The sequence below is a fragment of the Canis lupus genome, chromosome X (genome assembly GCF_048164855.1).
Source record: "Canis lupus baileyi chromosome X, mCanLup2.hap1, whole genome shotgun sequence".
In the NCBI taxonomy this organism is placed as follows: domain Eukaryota; kingdom Metazoa; phylum Chordata; class Mammalia; order Carnivora; family Canidae; genus Canis; species Canis lupus.
Genome location: NC_132876.1, coordinates 118,634,920 through 118,651,089, shown reverse-complemented (window position 1 = coordinate 118,651,089; position 16,170 = coordinate 118,634,920). Strand labels below are relative to the sequence as shown.

At 46.1% G+C, this 16,170-nt stretch overlaps 1 protein-coding gene across 5 annotated transcripts in view; it reads left to right on the top strand.

Moving 5' to 3' along the window:
• The window catches only part of SHROOM2 (shroom family member 2), a 142,746-nt gene that overhangs the window by 104,186 nt on the left and 22,390 nt on the right, over positions 1 to 16,170 (top strand). For 3 of the 5 annotated variants that reach the window (XR_012026081.1, XM_072815343.1, XM_072815342.1), the window contains exon 6: positions 6,126 to 6,284. The exons of 1 other annotated variant lie outside the window; for it this stretch is intronic. Coding sequence is in view for 2 of the 4 variants with exons in the window: in XM_072815343.1 (XP_072671444.1) it covers positions 6,126 to 6,284 (159 nt within the window). In the remaining 2 variants the exon portion in view is untranslated. Of the gene's footprint in view, positions 1 to 792; positions 812 to 6,125; positions 6,285 to 16,170 lie in introns of those variants that run through there. One more of the 5 variants, XM_072815345.1, reaches the window with a different exon arrangement.

Below are 16,170 nucleotides of genomic sequence, written 5' to 3'. Positions count from 1 at the left end.
GGGGTGACTCTGAGGTCTCGGGCTGCTTCGGGAGGGAGGTGGAGGGCAGGGGCTTTCAATGCGGATCATTGTGAGATGACGGACTGGTAAGTCGCAGTCAGGCTGGGACTTTGTCTTCTCCCCTGAATGCTTTGCACACAGTAAACTTCCGGAAGTACTTTGTTAGTTGTTTGCTGGATTACGTTCCTAATGAGTGTGTAATAAACCTAAGAGTACAAATAGAATACAGAGAGACATAAATTAGGCTATTCAGCGGGATTTTTTTCCTTTCATTGTTCCATCTGATATTACTGTGCTTGTGGAGTTGAATAGTGTATCGCACATACTATGTGATTAGCATAGTTAAATAGATAAAGCTGAGTAAAAATATGTTCAGCAGGCTTTCCTTTATTTCCCCCTTTTAGATTATAAGGAGGAAGACAGCCAAGCGTTTTGGGGTTTTAAACGGGCAAGTCTTCTGGCGGGGTTGGGGGGCGGGGGGGGGCGGGGCGGGGTGCTAAGCTTAAGGAGCCTGGGGAACGTTGGCCCTGAGGTCAGGAGGAGTAGTCTGAGTCCCGAGGTTAGAGCCGCCGGAGCCTGCGGGAACTTGCCCATCACGAGGCAGCAGGCACCGACAGGCCAGCTGCTGGGCGCGGGGCTCTGAGGCTGGTCCGGCGGGAGGCGGTGAGCGCTGCGCCCCCAGACACCCCGCATTTGTCCTCAGGCAGCTCAGCCCGCACGGGACTGCTTGCCTGACGTCCTTAGCGTCTGCAGTTACGAGTGTTTCTTTTGTTCTCCTGTCTTTAAAAGCAGGTTGTCAGCTCACGGCGCGGTGAGTAAGGTCTGGGGAGATCTGCACACATTTGTCTTGTTTATTGTGCTGCCTGAAAATGAAAACTCCTGCCAGGTGGGCTGCAGATTCCAGCTCGAGCTCTGCATGCGTGCACGTATGCGTGTGGGCACACTACGCGTGTGCTGCATGTGTGCCGATAGGTGCCTGCAGAGTTTGCAGCTTTGGTTTTTGCGCTTGGCTGAAAGCGCACTGAAACTAGGAGGCAGTGCCTTCCAGCGCCGGGTCCGGGCTGCAAGCCATAGTGCCGAGTGACCGGTAGCCTTGGCGCGCGGGGAGCCCTGCTCCGCGGGAGAGCTGCAGACCTGCCTGCCCTGCGGGAGGCCAGCATTGCACGAAGACCCGTGTGCCTTGTCTCGCCTTTTCATTTTTCCATACCAGCAAGAAATTAGCATTTTCATGACTGAGACGCTGAATGTGGACACTGAAAGAAAATGGTGAGTCAGCCACATGGAAGTGGAGGAAAAAAAGCAAAATCAGGTGTGCATGTTTAGTCATGAAAAAATGCTCTGTGGGTGAATTCACACATAGCCTGCTTGCTAATTGCAGCGACAACATCTAAAAGGAGAAAATGGAATCGGTGCGGTTCTGAGTATTTTCCAGCTCTTAGATTTTTGCTCTCTGGTGGGATGTGACAGTTGAGAGGCATGCCATTTCTTTACAGGTTTTACCGTATGTGTGCTGTGGATCTTTTTTTACCTTTTATATTGTAAAAGAAACATCCGTGGGCGTTATTTCTAGATGATTGAAATGCCTTTGCTTTACTACCGGATGCTTTTGTGTGTGGAGGGAGGATGCCATTTTCAGAGAAATTGCTGCATATGTGTGTGTGTATGCATACACATGCACGCACATGCATCTACTGTTTGGGTCTGCATTTACTGACTCACATAGGAAGGAGTTATTTTTAGATGCATGTTTTAGCGGTCATGCTGTTGAGAAGAGAAAAAGGAGTTTGAAGAAAGATTTTTGGAAATCTACCTGGCAGCATTTATAATTAAATCATTAAATAGCCTTACATATTGGAGACTTACAGAATGAATGAATGAAACGTGTTATGTAAAATGTCTGAAAATTTTGTACAGATTTACTGGCTGACTGGCATATTTTCCTTGGGAAGCAGAGTCCTTGAGAGGGTATTCTATAAATATTCTTTATGGCTATGTTGCAGAAAAGTATTCCACGGATGGTAGAAAGAGGTGCATCTCTACAGTTGCTTTTTGTCATGCATGATGAAAAGAACATTCTCTGTCTCTCTCTGTCTCTGTCTCTCTCACACAGACACACACACACACACACACACACACTCACACACACCCCTTAAAAAATTTGCAGGGTATTCTCCTAGATACATGAACAGAATACACACAGAAGCAATTCTTTTAGAAGAGTACTAGGAATACCATACATGTTGGTATGAAGAGTATAGGTTGTATTAGGCATCTCTTGCCCAACTGGAGTGACATGACCCTGGTAAGTGTATGCTTGCTGCCCCTTATTCTGCATGGACTGGCTGCTTCCCCAAAGTCCACCTTTGAATTTCAGAGGTATATTAGGAAGTTAACATCTCATGTGGCTTTTAGAATGCATTTGTTTCATTTTTCATGCCTTTAATTCTTTGCCTCTTGTGTGCATTAAAATTTAAGAAGATTAAAGTGGAGAAGTAGTAGAAACAAGGGCTGCTGTTGTGTGTCCACTGGATCAGTGGACACTCGTGTTTTCTACCTGGCTTTTTCTAGATAATCAGGTCCTTTCTGAGAGGCTTGTAGACATAGCTGGATGTCTGGAGAGATGCTAGAGTTATTTAGTTTTTTGCCTTAAAAAAATTTTTTTTCAGAATTCCTTGTGTTTATTCTTTTTTTTTTTTTTTTTTTATTTAAGATAGTCACAGAGAGAGAGAGAGAGAGGCAGAGACACAGGCAGAGAGAGAAGCAGGCTCCATGCACCGGGAACCCGACGTGGGATTCGATCCCGGGTCTCCAGGATCGCGCCCTGGGCCAAAGGCAGGCGCCAAACCGCTGCGCCACCCAGGGATCCCCCTTGTGTTTATTCTTAAAGTTGACAAAGCATTACATATTTTTATCTCTTGCACACACATACGCACATGCACGCTCGCACACGCACGTAACTTGAGCCTTATTATATTGCATGCTATGCTCATTCTATAATAAACAAACTGGGGCTGAAGTGACTGGATTCACACAGCCAGTTCATAGGGAAGCCTTGCCTGCGGTATGGCTGCTTTGTAATGTGGTGGGTTCTTGCTGACTCATACCTCCCACCTCTGTGATTAAGAGAGTCCTCCAGGTAAGTATGGACTGAGTGAGATGGTGGTACATGTTGCCAAACCTAGTGTCTTACTAACTTTCCTGTCCCATACCCAGTGTGCTCCTGGTACAGTGAGAGGGACTCCTAGGATAGGCTCCCAGGGAGTGTGTGGTACAGAGAACCCCTCACCAGATGGAGAGACTGGAGACACGTGTCCCAAACCTGTGTGGGTATAATTTGCAGGTTGCTCAACCTTTCTGACCTTCCATCTATCCATTAAAACAGGAGTTCAGAGTTACTGATTTCTAAGGTCCCTATTAGACATAATAGTTTTTCATTGTCAGAGAAAGAAGCCAGGGACTCGAATTCCCCTTAAGATCACCCTTCCAGGCTCATAGGTCATATTATCTTACTCCTGTGCCACCAACATTCATGTGTAAGAAGACATAGAAATATATAGGAGACATACACACACACACACACACACACACACACACACGTGTGTAATATCTCTGAGATCCACTTAGAGATAAAAGGAGCTCCTGCAGCAGAGTTTGTCTTCTGCCGGTAGGCTTTGCTGAAGCGGTGGCAGTGCCCTTGACAGCTACACCTGCTTAGGTATTGTGTGCTATCACTCCATAAAGTCAGTGACTAACAAATGAAGTGCTCTGAGATGTCACCTACATAAAGTTTGTTATTGAATGACTGTTATAAACTCTAGCCAGTGGGCCCTTAAACATACTCAGAGGCCATTAAAGGTAGAATAACTAGAAATTCTAGGAAGGTGTTTAACATTTATGTATGCATATGTACCCACTTGTGCAAATGTACACATTTGCACGCATGTGTACGTACATGTGTATATGGACAGCATACATGCACTCACATAGTAGACGTTTTATAGAGTAATTAACTATATAAGGTAAATTTTTATGTACAATAAAAATATCTAAAGCCTATTAGGTAAATAATCCATTTCCAAATACGGTTCAGCTGAGTAATAATAATTAGACCATCTCAAATGTGGGATTTTCAGAATTTTGGATCATATGCAGTAGGAAGAAGACAACCAAAGCAAACAATTTTCTTTTAAATTATAGGGAGAATATAGTATTCTAACTATTTTAATCTTTCATTGCATAATTACCCACATTCAAGATGGCTCCTTATTTCATAAGCTTGACATATGTTTTTGAGAGTCAGGATTTTTACTAATTTGAGGATACAGCCTTCTAGGCTGTGTATATGTTATTTTAAAATCTGTTTTACTAATTAAAATATTCTTACTAAATAAGGAAGTTCTGTGAGCAATGCGCGGCATTCTAAGATCCAAATACCCAGTAGAGGTCCTGTGGACTTTTAGTGTTATCTCCTGTCTTTCATAGTTATAAGCAGTACTGTAGCAAACATCTTGTAGTGAAATATTCATGTTCTGGCACGCTAATTTCCTTAGGATGAAATTCTAGATGTGGAATTGCAAGGCAGGCTTTTGGGAAATATGCTCAAGGGTGCCGTCCATAAAATGTGTACTATTTATGTCCTACCCACCCCCCCAACAGCCTAGGACAGTCTTGCCTTTCCCAAAACTTGGTCCATATTAATAATTCTGGGACTACACAGGCAAAAAAGTTCTTTCTTTCAAGTAGGCTGCATGGTGTGGAGTCCAACACAGGACTAGAACTCATGACCCTGAGATCAAGACCTGAGCCAAGATGAAGAGATACTCCACCAACTGAGCCACCCAGGCATAGTTGCAGAGAAACTCCATTTGTAACTTACTCCATTTGTAACTTACTTTTTCTCAGTAACTAGCAAAGTAAAGTTGAACTTTGTGACTTATCTAGCCATTTGGTTTTCTTTTCTTTTGTTTGTTACCGCTCACATTTTATGTTCATTTTCCTGTTGGGGATGGGGCCTTTCTTTCTTGATCATTGTTACTTAGGTTCCAAATAGATGGCTGAAGTGCATTTGATGTGTACTTTTGAAACCTTTATGTTTGGTTCCAGTTAGTTTCTTCCTTGTTTTTTTTTTTTTTTTTTAGTTTCTTCCTTTTTAATGTACTAACTAGTGTTAATGATGTCATTATCCCTTCCTGGTGGCTTTGCACAGTTCATTCCTATTCTGCTGGCTCCTGGCTATTGTGTGCTGGCCTTTGCATTAGTACCTAGAAAGCATAACCACCTGGGGCTCTGTGGGTGTGAAATTTCCTATGATTTGTAGCCTGCACCTGAAATATTCTCCAGTATTTTCACAAGAAGAACCCAGGTGTTTTGGTTTTGGTTTTTAAACATTTTATTTATTTATTTGAGAGAGAGAGAGAGAGAGAGCACAGAATGAGAGGGAGAAGCAGACTCCTCACTGAGCAGGATGGATCCCAGAACCCTGAGACTGTGACCTGAGCCGAATGCAGACACTTTACCTACTGAGCCACCCAGAACCCAGGTGTTTTAGAAGAATGTTTTAATGTGGTTTGGCAAAGAGAAAGCAGCAGGGAGAAACGAACAGTACACCTGAGCTTAGGTTATTAGGCACATTACTTAGGCTCTTGGGGCTGCAGTGTCCTGCAAGTGCTACGTTTTGTCGGTCATGCTTGCTCTCTGCAAATGGAGGTTAATGATACAGTTGCCTCTGCCGCAGAATTGAGAAGTGCTTGGCTTCCCAGTATCCCCCTAGCATCCTGCCACCCTTACTGCTCTGGTTGACAGGACTCCCAGGGTCCATCTGAGGCACAACTGTCAGACTTCCTTATATTCTAGGGTCTGCTCATGTGAGCACTTGTCCATGCTTGTCCCTTTGTCCTCGTTGTTTTCTTTCATTGGGATGTTTTTTGTGTATTTTCATGTTCCTTTTGTGTGTTTTCCTTTGATACACCACCTCAAAACGTTTGATCACTCAGTGTAAGTATGTCAAAATAAAATAAGTAGAAGCCATATAACTATAGATGTAAACATTCAAAAGAGTAAAGGGCTCGATCACCAGTTAGTATTTTTTTTTTTAATTTTTTTAAACTTTTATTTATTTATGATAGGCACACAGTGAGAGAGAGAGAGAGGCAGAGACACAGGCAGAGGGAGAAGCAGGCTCCATGCACCGGGAGCCCGACGTGGGATTCGATCCCGGGTCTCCAGGACCGCGCCCTGGGCCAAAGGCAGGCGCCAAACCGCTGCGCCACCCAGGGATCCCACCAGTTAGTATTTTAATTATGGTCATTGCTTTGTTGAAAAATTGAGTTACTTCACATAGCCTTTCATGGGCAAGTAGACATCATTGAATCTGTGAGTTGTTTCTATGGCATTCATAGCAATGTATGTGAAAATGGAAGGAGAGAGTCAGCAGACTGCTACGGACCAGAGCTGGCAGCGTCCAGCTCATTTATGATCAGGTGAGAGCATGAGATCATCTCCCAGGCCATCCAGCTCCAGCATATAGTTGTGTGTATGTGTGTGTGTGTGTGTGTGTGTGAGAGCGTGTGCAGGTGCGCCCCTATGTTTTAATTTCCACTACATCAGCAGAACCACAGTCTCAGTGGACAGGTCTTCCAATGACAGGTATGTCTCTAGTTACCTGTATTTGTGTGGTTAGGTGCCAGCAAGCCTTTAAGGTTGAATCAGGTTCAGAGAGAATCTCCCTTGAGGGATCTTCTCATCTATTATTGGGGAAAATAATACATAACAGATTGCCATAGACCTAGGTGTTTAAACAACAGACATTTCTCCCAGTTCCAGAGGCTGGAAGTCCAGGATCGAAGTCAACTATTTTGGTTGCTGGTGAGACCCATTTCCTGGTTTGCAGATGGCTGTGTTCTTGTTCTTGCTGCGTCCTTACATACTGGAGACCACACAGCAGGGCAGCAAGCTCTCTTATGTCTTTCTTATCTTTTTTAAAAAATTTTATTTATTTATTCATGAGAGACAGAGAGGGAGGCAGAGACACAGGCAGAGGGAGAAGCAGGATCCATCCAGGGAGCCGGATGTGGGACTCGATCCTGGACCCCAGAATCATCACACCCTCAGCCAAAGGCAGACGCTCAACCACTGAGCCACTCAGGCATCCCTTGTGTCTCTCTTCTTCTTCTTCTTTTTTTAATTTTTTTTTTATGTCTCTCTTCTAAGGGCACTGTCCCTCCACTTAGGGATCAATCCTCATTATCTAATTACCTCCTATAGGTCCCACCACCTAACACCTTCCCATTGGGGGTTACGATCTTACACATGAATTTGGAAGGACACAGAAATGAATGTAAATGCTGTGCTGCAGGGTAGTCAGAAAGCCCAAGAAAATCAGCCCGCCAGCCTTGCCTTCCTCTCCCTCCCTGCCTGCCTTCCTGCCTCCTCTGTTTCTTCCCCTTACCCCACTGAGTCTTTGCTGAAGCCTTGCTTTGTGCCAGGGACTGTGTGAGGCCCAGGGACAGAAATGGGTGCTATGAGTGTACCCAGGAGGAGCGATACCAAATGAAAGTAACACAAGTGAATTGAGAACAATTTGTGAATAAGCAGGTGGAGATTACATCCGTACAGAGGTTCAGCAGAAGAAAGGCTTATCTTTGTCAACAGGTCCAGGAAACACTTCGTGGAAAAGGTTGCAGTTCATGTGGATCTTAAAGAAAACAGGAATGGTGTCTGTGGGGCACATCCTGAAGAGTGGATCCAAGTGGAGATAGGGAAACCACCAGGCATGGATGGCAGGGAACGGCCTCTGGCTAAAATGCCTGTTGCAGGAACAGAGGTCCCTGTGGAGTGGCAGGTGGCTCGGGAAGGATGAGGCAGGGAGCCTGGAACACCAAGTGTGCAGTCTGCCCTTAATTTGGTGGTGGTGGGACGAGAGGCTAGAAGTTTCCGGAGGAGAGGATCAAACATATCTACTTTTCATGCTAATTGGAACAAAAATGTGTACATGTTTGTAAAATGCAGTAAGTGGAGGAGAGAAGATGGGAAATGCCCATCACAGGTGATCCATCACGCGGAATACTTCATTTAACAATCTGGAAAAGTTATGGCAAGATGGTTCTGCTTTCAGAAAATTTAACTTGCAAAAGTTGTGAACAGATTCACCCTCAAATTTGTTGAAATGTGTTTCCCTGTGTTCTATTAAATTTTAATCTTCTACATCTGCTTAAAGTTGGTTCTCCTTGCAGATAAGAGCACGGAGTAGGAGTAAATTACAGGGGTTTCAAGCAGGGTTACAATGACTGCCCTAGAGCAAGAGGGAACTTTCTGGGGCAGTGCAATTGTGCAATTAACTTGATTGTGGTGGTGAAGATACAACCCTTTTACCCAAACCTCCAATCGCTTGAGTTTTATGGTGTGTAAACAATACCTTGATAAAATTGTGGGGTGTGGGAAAGACGAGAGGTGAAAATGTGTTGTGATGTAAAGACCTCCCAGATCTGTAGCTAGAGTTCTGGGAATTCAAACACTTGGTTTTAAAAGCTTAAGTGGCTCAGAAGAAAAGCAGGTAGGTGTAGAGGGCATGATTGAAGGAAAACCCAAATTCATTTGTCACTTGTTAACCCATGCCCTAATGCTTCTAGCTTTTAAGTTTTTATCAATGATAGATCATACCTAATAAAAGCTTACTTAGCCTAGATGTTCCTGAAACTATCATTTAGATGAATGAAATGTCTGCCATAATAAAATATTTATCTGATCCGATTTTTCCTTCTAGCTGCATCTAACAATTTCAAGTGACAGTTTGTGGTTCACATGAGGCTGGTCACAAGAGACTATTGCTCCCACGAGTAGCTAAAAAACAGCCATAAAAGTTATAAAATCATAGCTTTAGGGCGGCCCCAGTGGCACAGCGGTTTGGTGCCGCCTTCAGCCCAGGGTGTGATCCTGGAGACCTGGGATCGAGTCCCACATCGGGCTCCCTGCATGGAGCCTGCTTCTCCCTCTATCTGTGTCTCTGCCTCTCTCTGTGTCTATGAATAAATAAATAAAATCTTAAAAAAAAAATCATAGCTTTAAAAGAACTCAGCAGGCCTTCCTCTGTGTAAAGTCTCCCCTCGTCACCCCGTTGGCATTCTCCTCAAACATTCCTCTTAGTACTTTTCAAAATGAGCTTGAATTTTTAGTTAGTTAGTTAGTTAGTTAGTTAGTTAGTTAGTTAGAGCTTGAATTTTTAAAGACTTAATATCTGCCTTGCCTTCTAGCCCAGGGTTGGGCAGACTACAGCCCAGGGGCTGAATCCCCTGGGCCCAGGGGCTGAGAAGCCTTTCTGGGTGAAGGATTAAGGATCAAGGATTGGTCCCTCCAAGGCTGATACCAAGGGGTACTTAATCTCACTGAGATTTTTTTTGGATGACAATAATCTAGTTCTGGAGGGACATGCCAAGCCAAGGATTAAAAAGCTTTAGGGGGTTTTAATATTGCGATCAAGGGGTTAGGAAAATGGGAGATAAGGAATTTGGGAGGGAAGGGTCCCATAAGGTAGAGATTCTCAGCACTGGCTTGACTTCCACATTACTTCTGCTTTTGCTCCAATACAGACATGCAGGCATGCATGTCCTCATTAGCCCCTACCTCTGCCCAGGCCTGGCTTCTGATGTGGTAAGTTTTGAAGAGAGCATAGATTTGTACATCTGAAGTCATCCCTTACATTCCTTCAGAATACTCTTGAGAATTAGAGGGGGAGGTTCAAAAACAAGATGTACCAGGAATACAAAGTGGTTGATTCTAAGGCATGGATACCTGGAGGTTGACTGTGTATTCCCTCATATATTTTGCTGGAAATCATCTTCCTTATAAAAGCTTTAAAACCAAAACTTCAGACAAAAACATGGCCCTGCTCTCGTCTATCAGGGCAGGGGTTTATTCTAGGTGGGAGGGAGGTGAGGGGTTGGGGTCAGGACAGAGTCTAAGGAGGGTGTGTGTATCTGCAGCATTACTCTGCTTTTTACAAACCTCAGAAGGAAATATAGAAGGATAACTTCATGCCTGGGAGGGGCAAAAAGTCTCTAATAATTATTACACTTTCCCTGTTTTCTTTAGATTGGCTTCCAATTGGTAATAGCTTCCCATGCACTGTGAAAGGAGCTGTCAGGGGGTCAGGAGGCAAGGGAACTTTTCTTTCTTTTTTTTTTTTTTTAATTTTTATTTATTTATGATAGTCACAGAGAGAGAGAGAGAGAGAGGCAGAGATACAGGCAGAGGGAGAAGCAGGCTCCATGCACCGGGAGCCCGACGTGGGATTCGATCCTGGGTCTCCAGGATCAGGCCCTGGGCCAAAGGCAGGCGCCAAACCGCTGCACCACCCAGGGATCCCCAAGGAAACTTTTGTTTTTCATGTGTCTCTTGTGGTTTGCATTTTGTGTCCTGCTTCACTTCTCTGGTCCGACATTCGTTGACCCATGCTGACAGCGGGGTCCTGGCTGGCTCCACGTTAGCTGAACTGGGGCACCCAAATGCCTATCAGAAGAGATAGCAGGTCTCCACCAGCACTGTGGGGTGACTGGTGGCATTCCTGAGGGCACTCTTGTGTCCTGCAGCTTCAGAAGACGAGTGGGGTCCCCGCTGAGTCACCTGGTCAGACTTGCAGAGCACGCTGAGTGTACTTTGTGGCCAGGAGCTGAGCAACATCCATGGCCAGCCCCACTTGCCCCTAAAATCTTGATTTGATCGTTCGGCCACTTCTAAAACCTTGCAGTTGGTATAGGCTTGCCTGTTCTTTGAACTGCATAAAACATGTTTTTAGGAAACCCAAAAACAGAACGCCAGGACAAAACTGCTAACAGATCACATGCAAATGTCATTTATATTCAATTTATCTGTGCCTCTGATTCTAACTGGCTTGGAGCTGATTGGCAGAGGGAATTTGGCTGATTTTGTTCAAGAAAAAAATTTTTTTTTTTTAATTTGGGGGGATCCCTGGGTGGCGCAGCGGTTTGGCGCCTGCCTTTGGCCCAGGGCGCGATCCTGGAGACCCAGGATCGAATCCCACATTGGGCTCCCGGTGCATGGAGCCTGCTTCTCCCTCTGCCTGTGTCTCTGTGTCTCTGTGTCTCTGTCTCTCTCTCTCTCTCTCTCTCTCTCTCTCTCTGTGACTATCATAAATAAATAAAAATTTAAAAAAATATATTAAAAAAATAATAAAGCACACTATTAAAAAAAAATTTTTTTTTCAAGTGTCACATCTTGAAACCAGGAATGAGGGTTTCTAGCCTGGAATAGATTCAAAACATGTGTTCTGACAACAGAGTTGGATACTTAAGGACCCTCACAGATTATAATCTCTGAATCTAGGTGTTTTCTGTGACTGCACACTAGCCCTTTCAGAAGTCTGTGCTCGTATATTTGGTTTTGGGTCATCTGTGAGTGGAGCCTATTAATCTGTTCTCTACATAAATGACTTATCAGGCTCTCTAATTTGAGTTCTTTGCTGTTACCGTCCAAGTATCTACAAGCAAAAATAAAACCCAAAGGAAGCAAATCTTTTTATCCATCTGTTAAGACAATGAAGAAATAACATTCATCTGATTTTCTAAAGTAGTTGCTTTCCCCACGTGGCATTAGAATCACAGAAGAGAAACACCTGGGTGGCTCAATGGTTGAGCGTCTGCCTTCAGCTCAGAGCGCGATCCCAGGATCCTGGAATCAGGTCCCACATCGGGCTCCCTACAGGGAGCCTGCTTCTGTGTCTGTGTCTCTGCCCCTCGCTCTGTGTCTCTCATGAATAAATAAATAAAATGTTAAAAGAAAAAAAAAAAGAATAATCACAGAAGAGAGAGCCTATTTGGGCTTGGCACAGAGAGAAAAGCTTCCGTGGAGATGTTGCAGTAAGGAGATGACTGAATCGAAAATGGTTCAGGCCTCCTACCCTCCCACGAGGTGATTCTGCAAGACACAAAAGTGGGACAGCTCTCTCCATCATCCCTGGCGTGTCTGCTTATTTGTTCAGTCGATGTTGTTTGCATGCTTAGAAACTGGGATAGGACAACCAGACAGCTGCTAACCTACAGGGGTTCACCGTCTAGGAAGTCCCGTGGTAATCTGGCACCTCCCAGGAAAGAGTAGGCGATGCCATTATTCCTGGTGTTCCTGCTGTTTGAAATGTTTCCTGAGTGTTTCTGTCCACTCATTAGCGAATGGGTCAGTTGATCGGTCGATTACGTCTGTTGAGCGCTCATGCCTCGCCCATCATCTCCTTTTCCCACCTCATTTGGCTTGGCGGGGGTGGGGTGGGGGGGGTGGGGGGGGCTGTGTAGATAGAAGAGCTTTCTGCTTGTACCTCGCCAAGGTGATGTGTGTCTGTTGGGGATTCCCTGGGGGACGAGAAGAGCAGTGGAGATGCCAGGGACTCATCCAGGACACTCATGTTTGTTGTGGTGCGAGTGTCCCGTGCATTCCCGGCCACCGGGGTCGTCTGAATGCCTACTCCCGTGGCTGCTCTTCGGACTGCCCGGCTGGTGCTGGTGCGTACACCATGCTTTCTTTCTTTCTTTTTTTTTTTTTAAGAATTATTTTTTCATGAGAGACACACAGAGAGGAAGAAAGAGGCAGAGACACAGGCAGAGGGAGAAGCAGGCCCCACGCAGGGAGCCCAATGTGGAACTCGATCTCGGGTCTCCAGGATCACACCCTGGATTGAAGGAGGCGCTAAACCACTGGGCCACCCGGGCTGCCCCGCCGTGCTTTCTAGCAGACGATTCTACACTTCACAACATCACTGCTGTCGACGCCCATCAGCAATGGATGTGTGCTCTCTCAAACTGTAAACACTGGCCTCCACAGTCCTTCATGGCAACCTGGCTCCATTTGGAAGGCAACTCCTCTGCGTTCTACCCAGTTGTCCTTGGAGGCAGTTTTGCTCTGTGCAAAAGTGGGCTCTGGGTCTGGCTTTGCAACCTCCACTCACAAGTACTATTCTTACACCGTCTCCAGTACACCAGCCACCCTATCCATTGCTAACGTCAACATAGGCTGGTTTTGTGAATGGCATGAGTTAGTATTGTTTGTGATTTTTTTTTTTTTTTAAGATTTTCAGAGAGTGAGCAAGACAGAGCACAAGCAGGAGGAGTGGCAGGCAGAGGGAGAGAGAAGCAGGCTCCCAGCTAACCAGAGAGCCCGGTGTGGGGCTCGATCCCAGGACCCCGGGGTTATGACCAGAGCCAAAGGCAGACGCTTAAGCCACCCAGGAGCCATAATATTGAAATGACAGGAGGAAACACCTGAGTATCACCCTCCAGAGGAAGCTTGCTCTTCATCTCTCTGTTGTTGAGTCAGTTCCACGGCGCAGAATTCTGGTGGTACGGTTGTAGCACAGTGCCCTGCAGCAGCCTGCCACGGCGATGCCCTTCCCTACGTGGAGGTCAGGGCAGCCCTGCACCAGCTGTGCGGCACAGTGGTGTGTAGTGTGATGGGAAGGGAGTTTGGGTGGTGTTGGTGTCTTAGGGACCTGCGCTCAGATCTGCTCCACCACAGCTGGCCCTTTCCTCTTGGGTGCCCAGTGCAGCATCTGACTGGTAGGGACCAGCGCACGGAGCCTACCACCCCGGGGGCTTCCATCTGCCTCTGCCTCACATGGTGACACCCCCCACCCTCACCCCTCGCGTGGTGTGGCCTGTGATTCACCTTAACAGGTGAGGAAATGAAGCTTTTTGGCACACTGTTTGTTGCCTGATGTACTTTGGAAAGAAGGACCCTGTATACGTGTTACTTAGGTCATCCACGAGATGGACATGTTTTTCTTTTCCTTGGTGAAGATGATCGTTAACCCTGTTTGCAAAGCAGCAGTGAATTACTGATTACAGAGCAGTCTAAAAATGTTTAGGTGTGTTGGGAACGTTCATGTGCAAAGTTATTTCACTGAGAACCTAACGAACAGCCTGCAGCTTTGCTCTTTACCATTCTGCCTAGGGACCAAAAGCCACAAATGCACCTGGAGGTTTACTGGGCTTTCAGGTGATGGTGTGACACGTGTAAGCTTCACTCCTGAGGCCCCGGAGAAGAGAACCTGGTGCCCTGCCCTCCGTGGAGGCGCTCACAGCCCAGTGAGGAGAGCGGAGACCATGAACCGTGCAGTCACTGGAGAGTGACACGAGGCCCGTGCTGGGGGCGACCTCCAGGAGCCCAGGGACTGTGTGATCGGGAGCAGAAAATTGCTACCCAGAGAGGGAAATCCAGTGCTGCCACAGGACTCCTCTTGAACAGATGGAATCTGGAAATAAAACCGCCACCTCTCAGATATGGAAACCGATTTAGACACAGGCCTGGCCGGCTCCATACCCAGATCAAAAATGTAGATGTGACTTAGAACAGTGTTGGTGGGATTTCCAGAGCATTCTGTGTCTGTATGTGTATGTGTGTAATCTTTTTCCTTTTGGCCCTTTGGTCCTTTCTGCCCTGTCACAGGCTGTTTGGGCCACTGAGCAGCATTCACCAAGGTGGGTTTTCCTCTTCAGATTTGTTTTGTTTTGCTTCGTTGCCCTGTTGGAGACCTTTCACCTCCCGTTGCCCCCACCCCAGCCAGGCCAATAGGAAAGAACAGCACGGTGCTGGGCTCCAGCCCCAGATGGGGTTTGCAGGGCTCCCGGGGGTGTCCCCGCTGCTTACATAGAGCCTAGAGCCGCAGAGCTGCAGCCAGGCCTCCCTCCTCCTGGAGCTGCGCTGGAGCTGCTCTGTTCTCCTTGGTAACATGTGATTAGCATGTTCTGCGTGACAATGAGAAGCCTAAGCTGCATATCAATTGCTGGGACTCTGGAATGCAGCTGCCTTTTCAATTTTCCTTTGTATGGCTTGACTCAGCTGCTCCAGTGTATACCTAGGAGCAAATGCTTGGATGCTGTTGCTGGCACATCCTTAAGATATCTTATTTTCTTTATTTCACCATTGACTTTATACTTGAAAAGGTTTTATTTATTTTATTTTTTAAAAGATTTTATTTATTTTATTTATTTAGAGAAAGGCAGAGACTCGGGCAGAGGGAGAAGCAGGCTCCATGCAGGGAGCCAGACGTGGGACTTGATCCTGGGTCTCTAGGATCACGCCCCGGGCTGAAGGCAGCGCTAAACTACTGAGCCACCCAGGCTGCCCTGCCCGAAAAGTTTTTTTTAAATGGGGGGATATGCATACACAGAGACTGGCAGATACACATCAAAGACATGCAGAGCATAGACACACGTGCAACATACGCGGTGCACACATACATACACACATGTACTGCGTCGTCACTTGGAACCTATTAGAAACAGATTGGAACATGACCCTTGCAGGACCCCAGATTCCCACTTGTGGTCCTCCTTGTCCTTGTGACCCTGATTTCCTCACTGGAGTAATAAAAACCAATTAGTGGTTTTATGGCTTTGGCTTTGTAAGTTTGGTGGCTGGGAGAAGGAAAGAAAAAATAAGGGAATGGAAACGTGTCGCAGAAAGTGCTGTGCTAACGTAAATCTAACTGGAGTGCGGCATCAAGGTGGAGCACAGTGAACTCCATTCTAGAACAAGGAGAGACTGAGCAGTGTGCACACCACCCTGAGGGAACTTAGTGCCCTGCGGTCCTGCAAAGATGCCCCATCAGGAAGACAGGAAGGAGCCCGTGGGACCTTCTACCTGAGAGAAGCTGGGACCTACCCCTTGGGCAGACTCTGCAGCCGGTCTTTTGCTCCAAGTCCTCCTTTCACATATGTGAGTTCTCTTCTGTTTCTGGGCAGATCTCAGCACATCCTGCCTAAAACTCTGCAAATAGAGCTCTTTTTTAGTTAACATATTAAATGTGCATCCAGATGGCCAAAAGCACTTAGAGTTAAGCAATAAATTATAGCTAATTTAATTAGCTGTTTCTATGAGGTGGTGGATATTTTCGAAATAAGTGGTACCAGGTGCCCTCGTGAGGATCTGTGGATACTGTATTTCAAGCGTTTTGTAGGAGGAGAAAACATTCAAGCGTGGCTCGCTCTTTGAACTGAAGTATTGGGGAGGCACTTGTGAATGGTCATGAATGAGGTTTTACAGTCTTACCAGGCACAGTGGCCATTCCGTCACAGCAGGACAAAGCTGTTACTGCGAGGTGGAGGTGGGACACCGGAGCCCTGAGTTCTGCTTCTCAGAATGCGTTGTCAGCGTGTTTAATAGCCATTC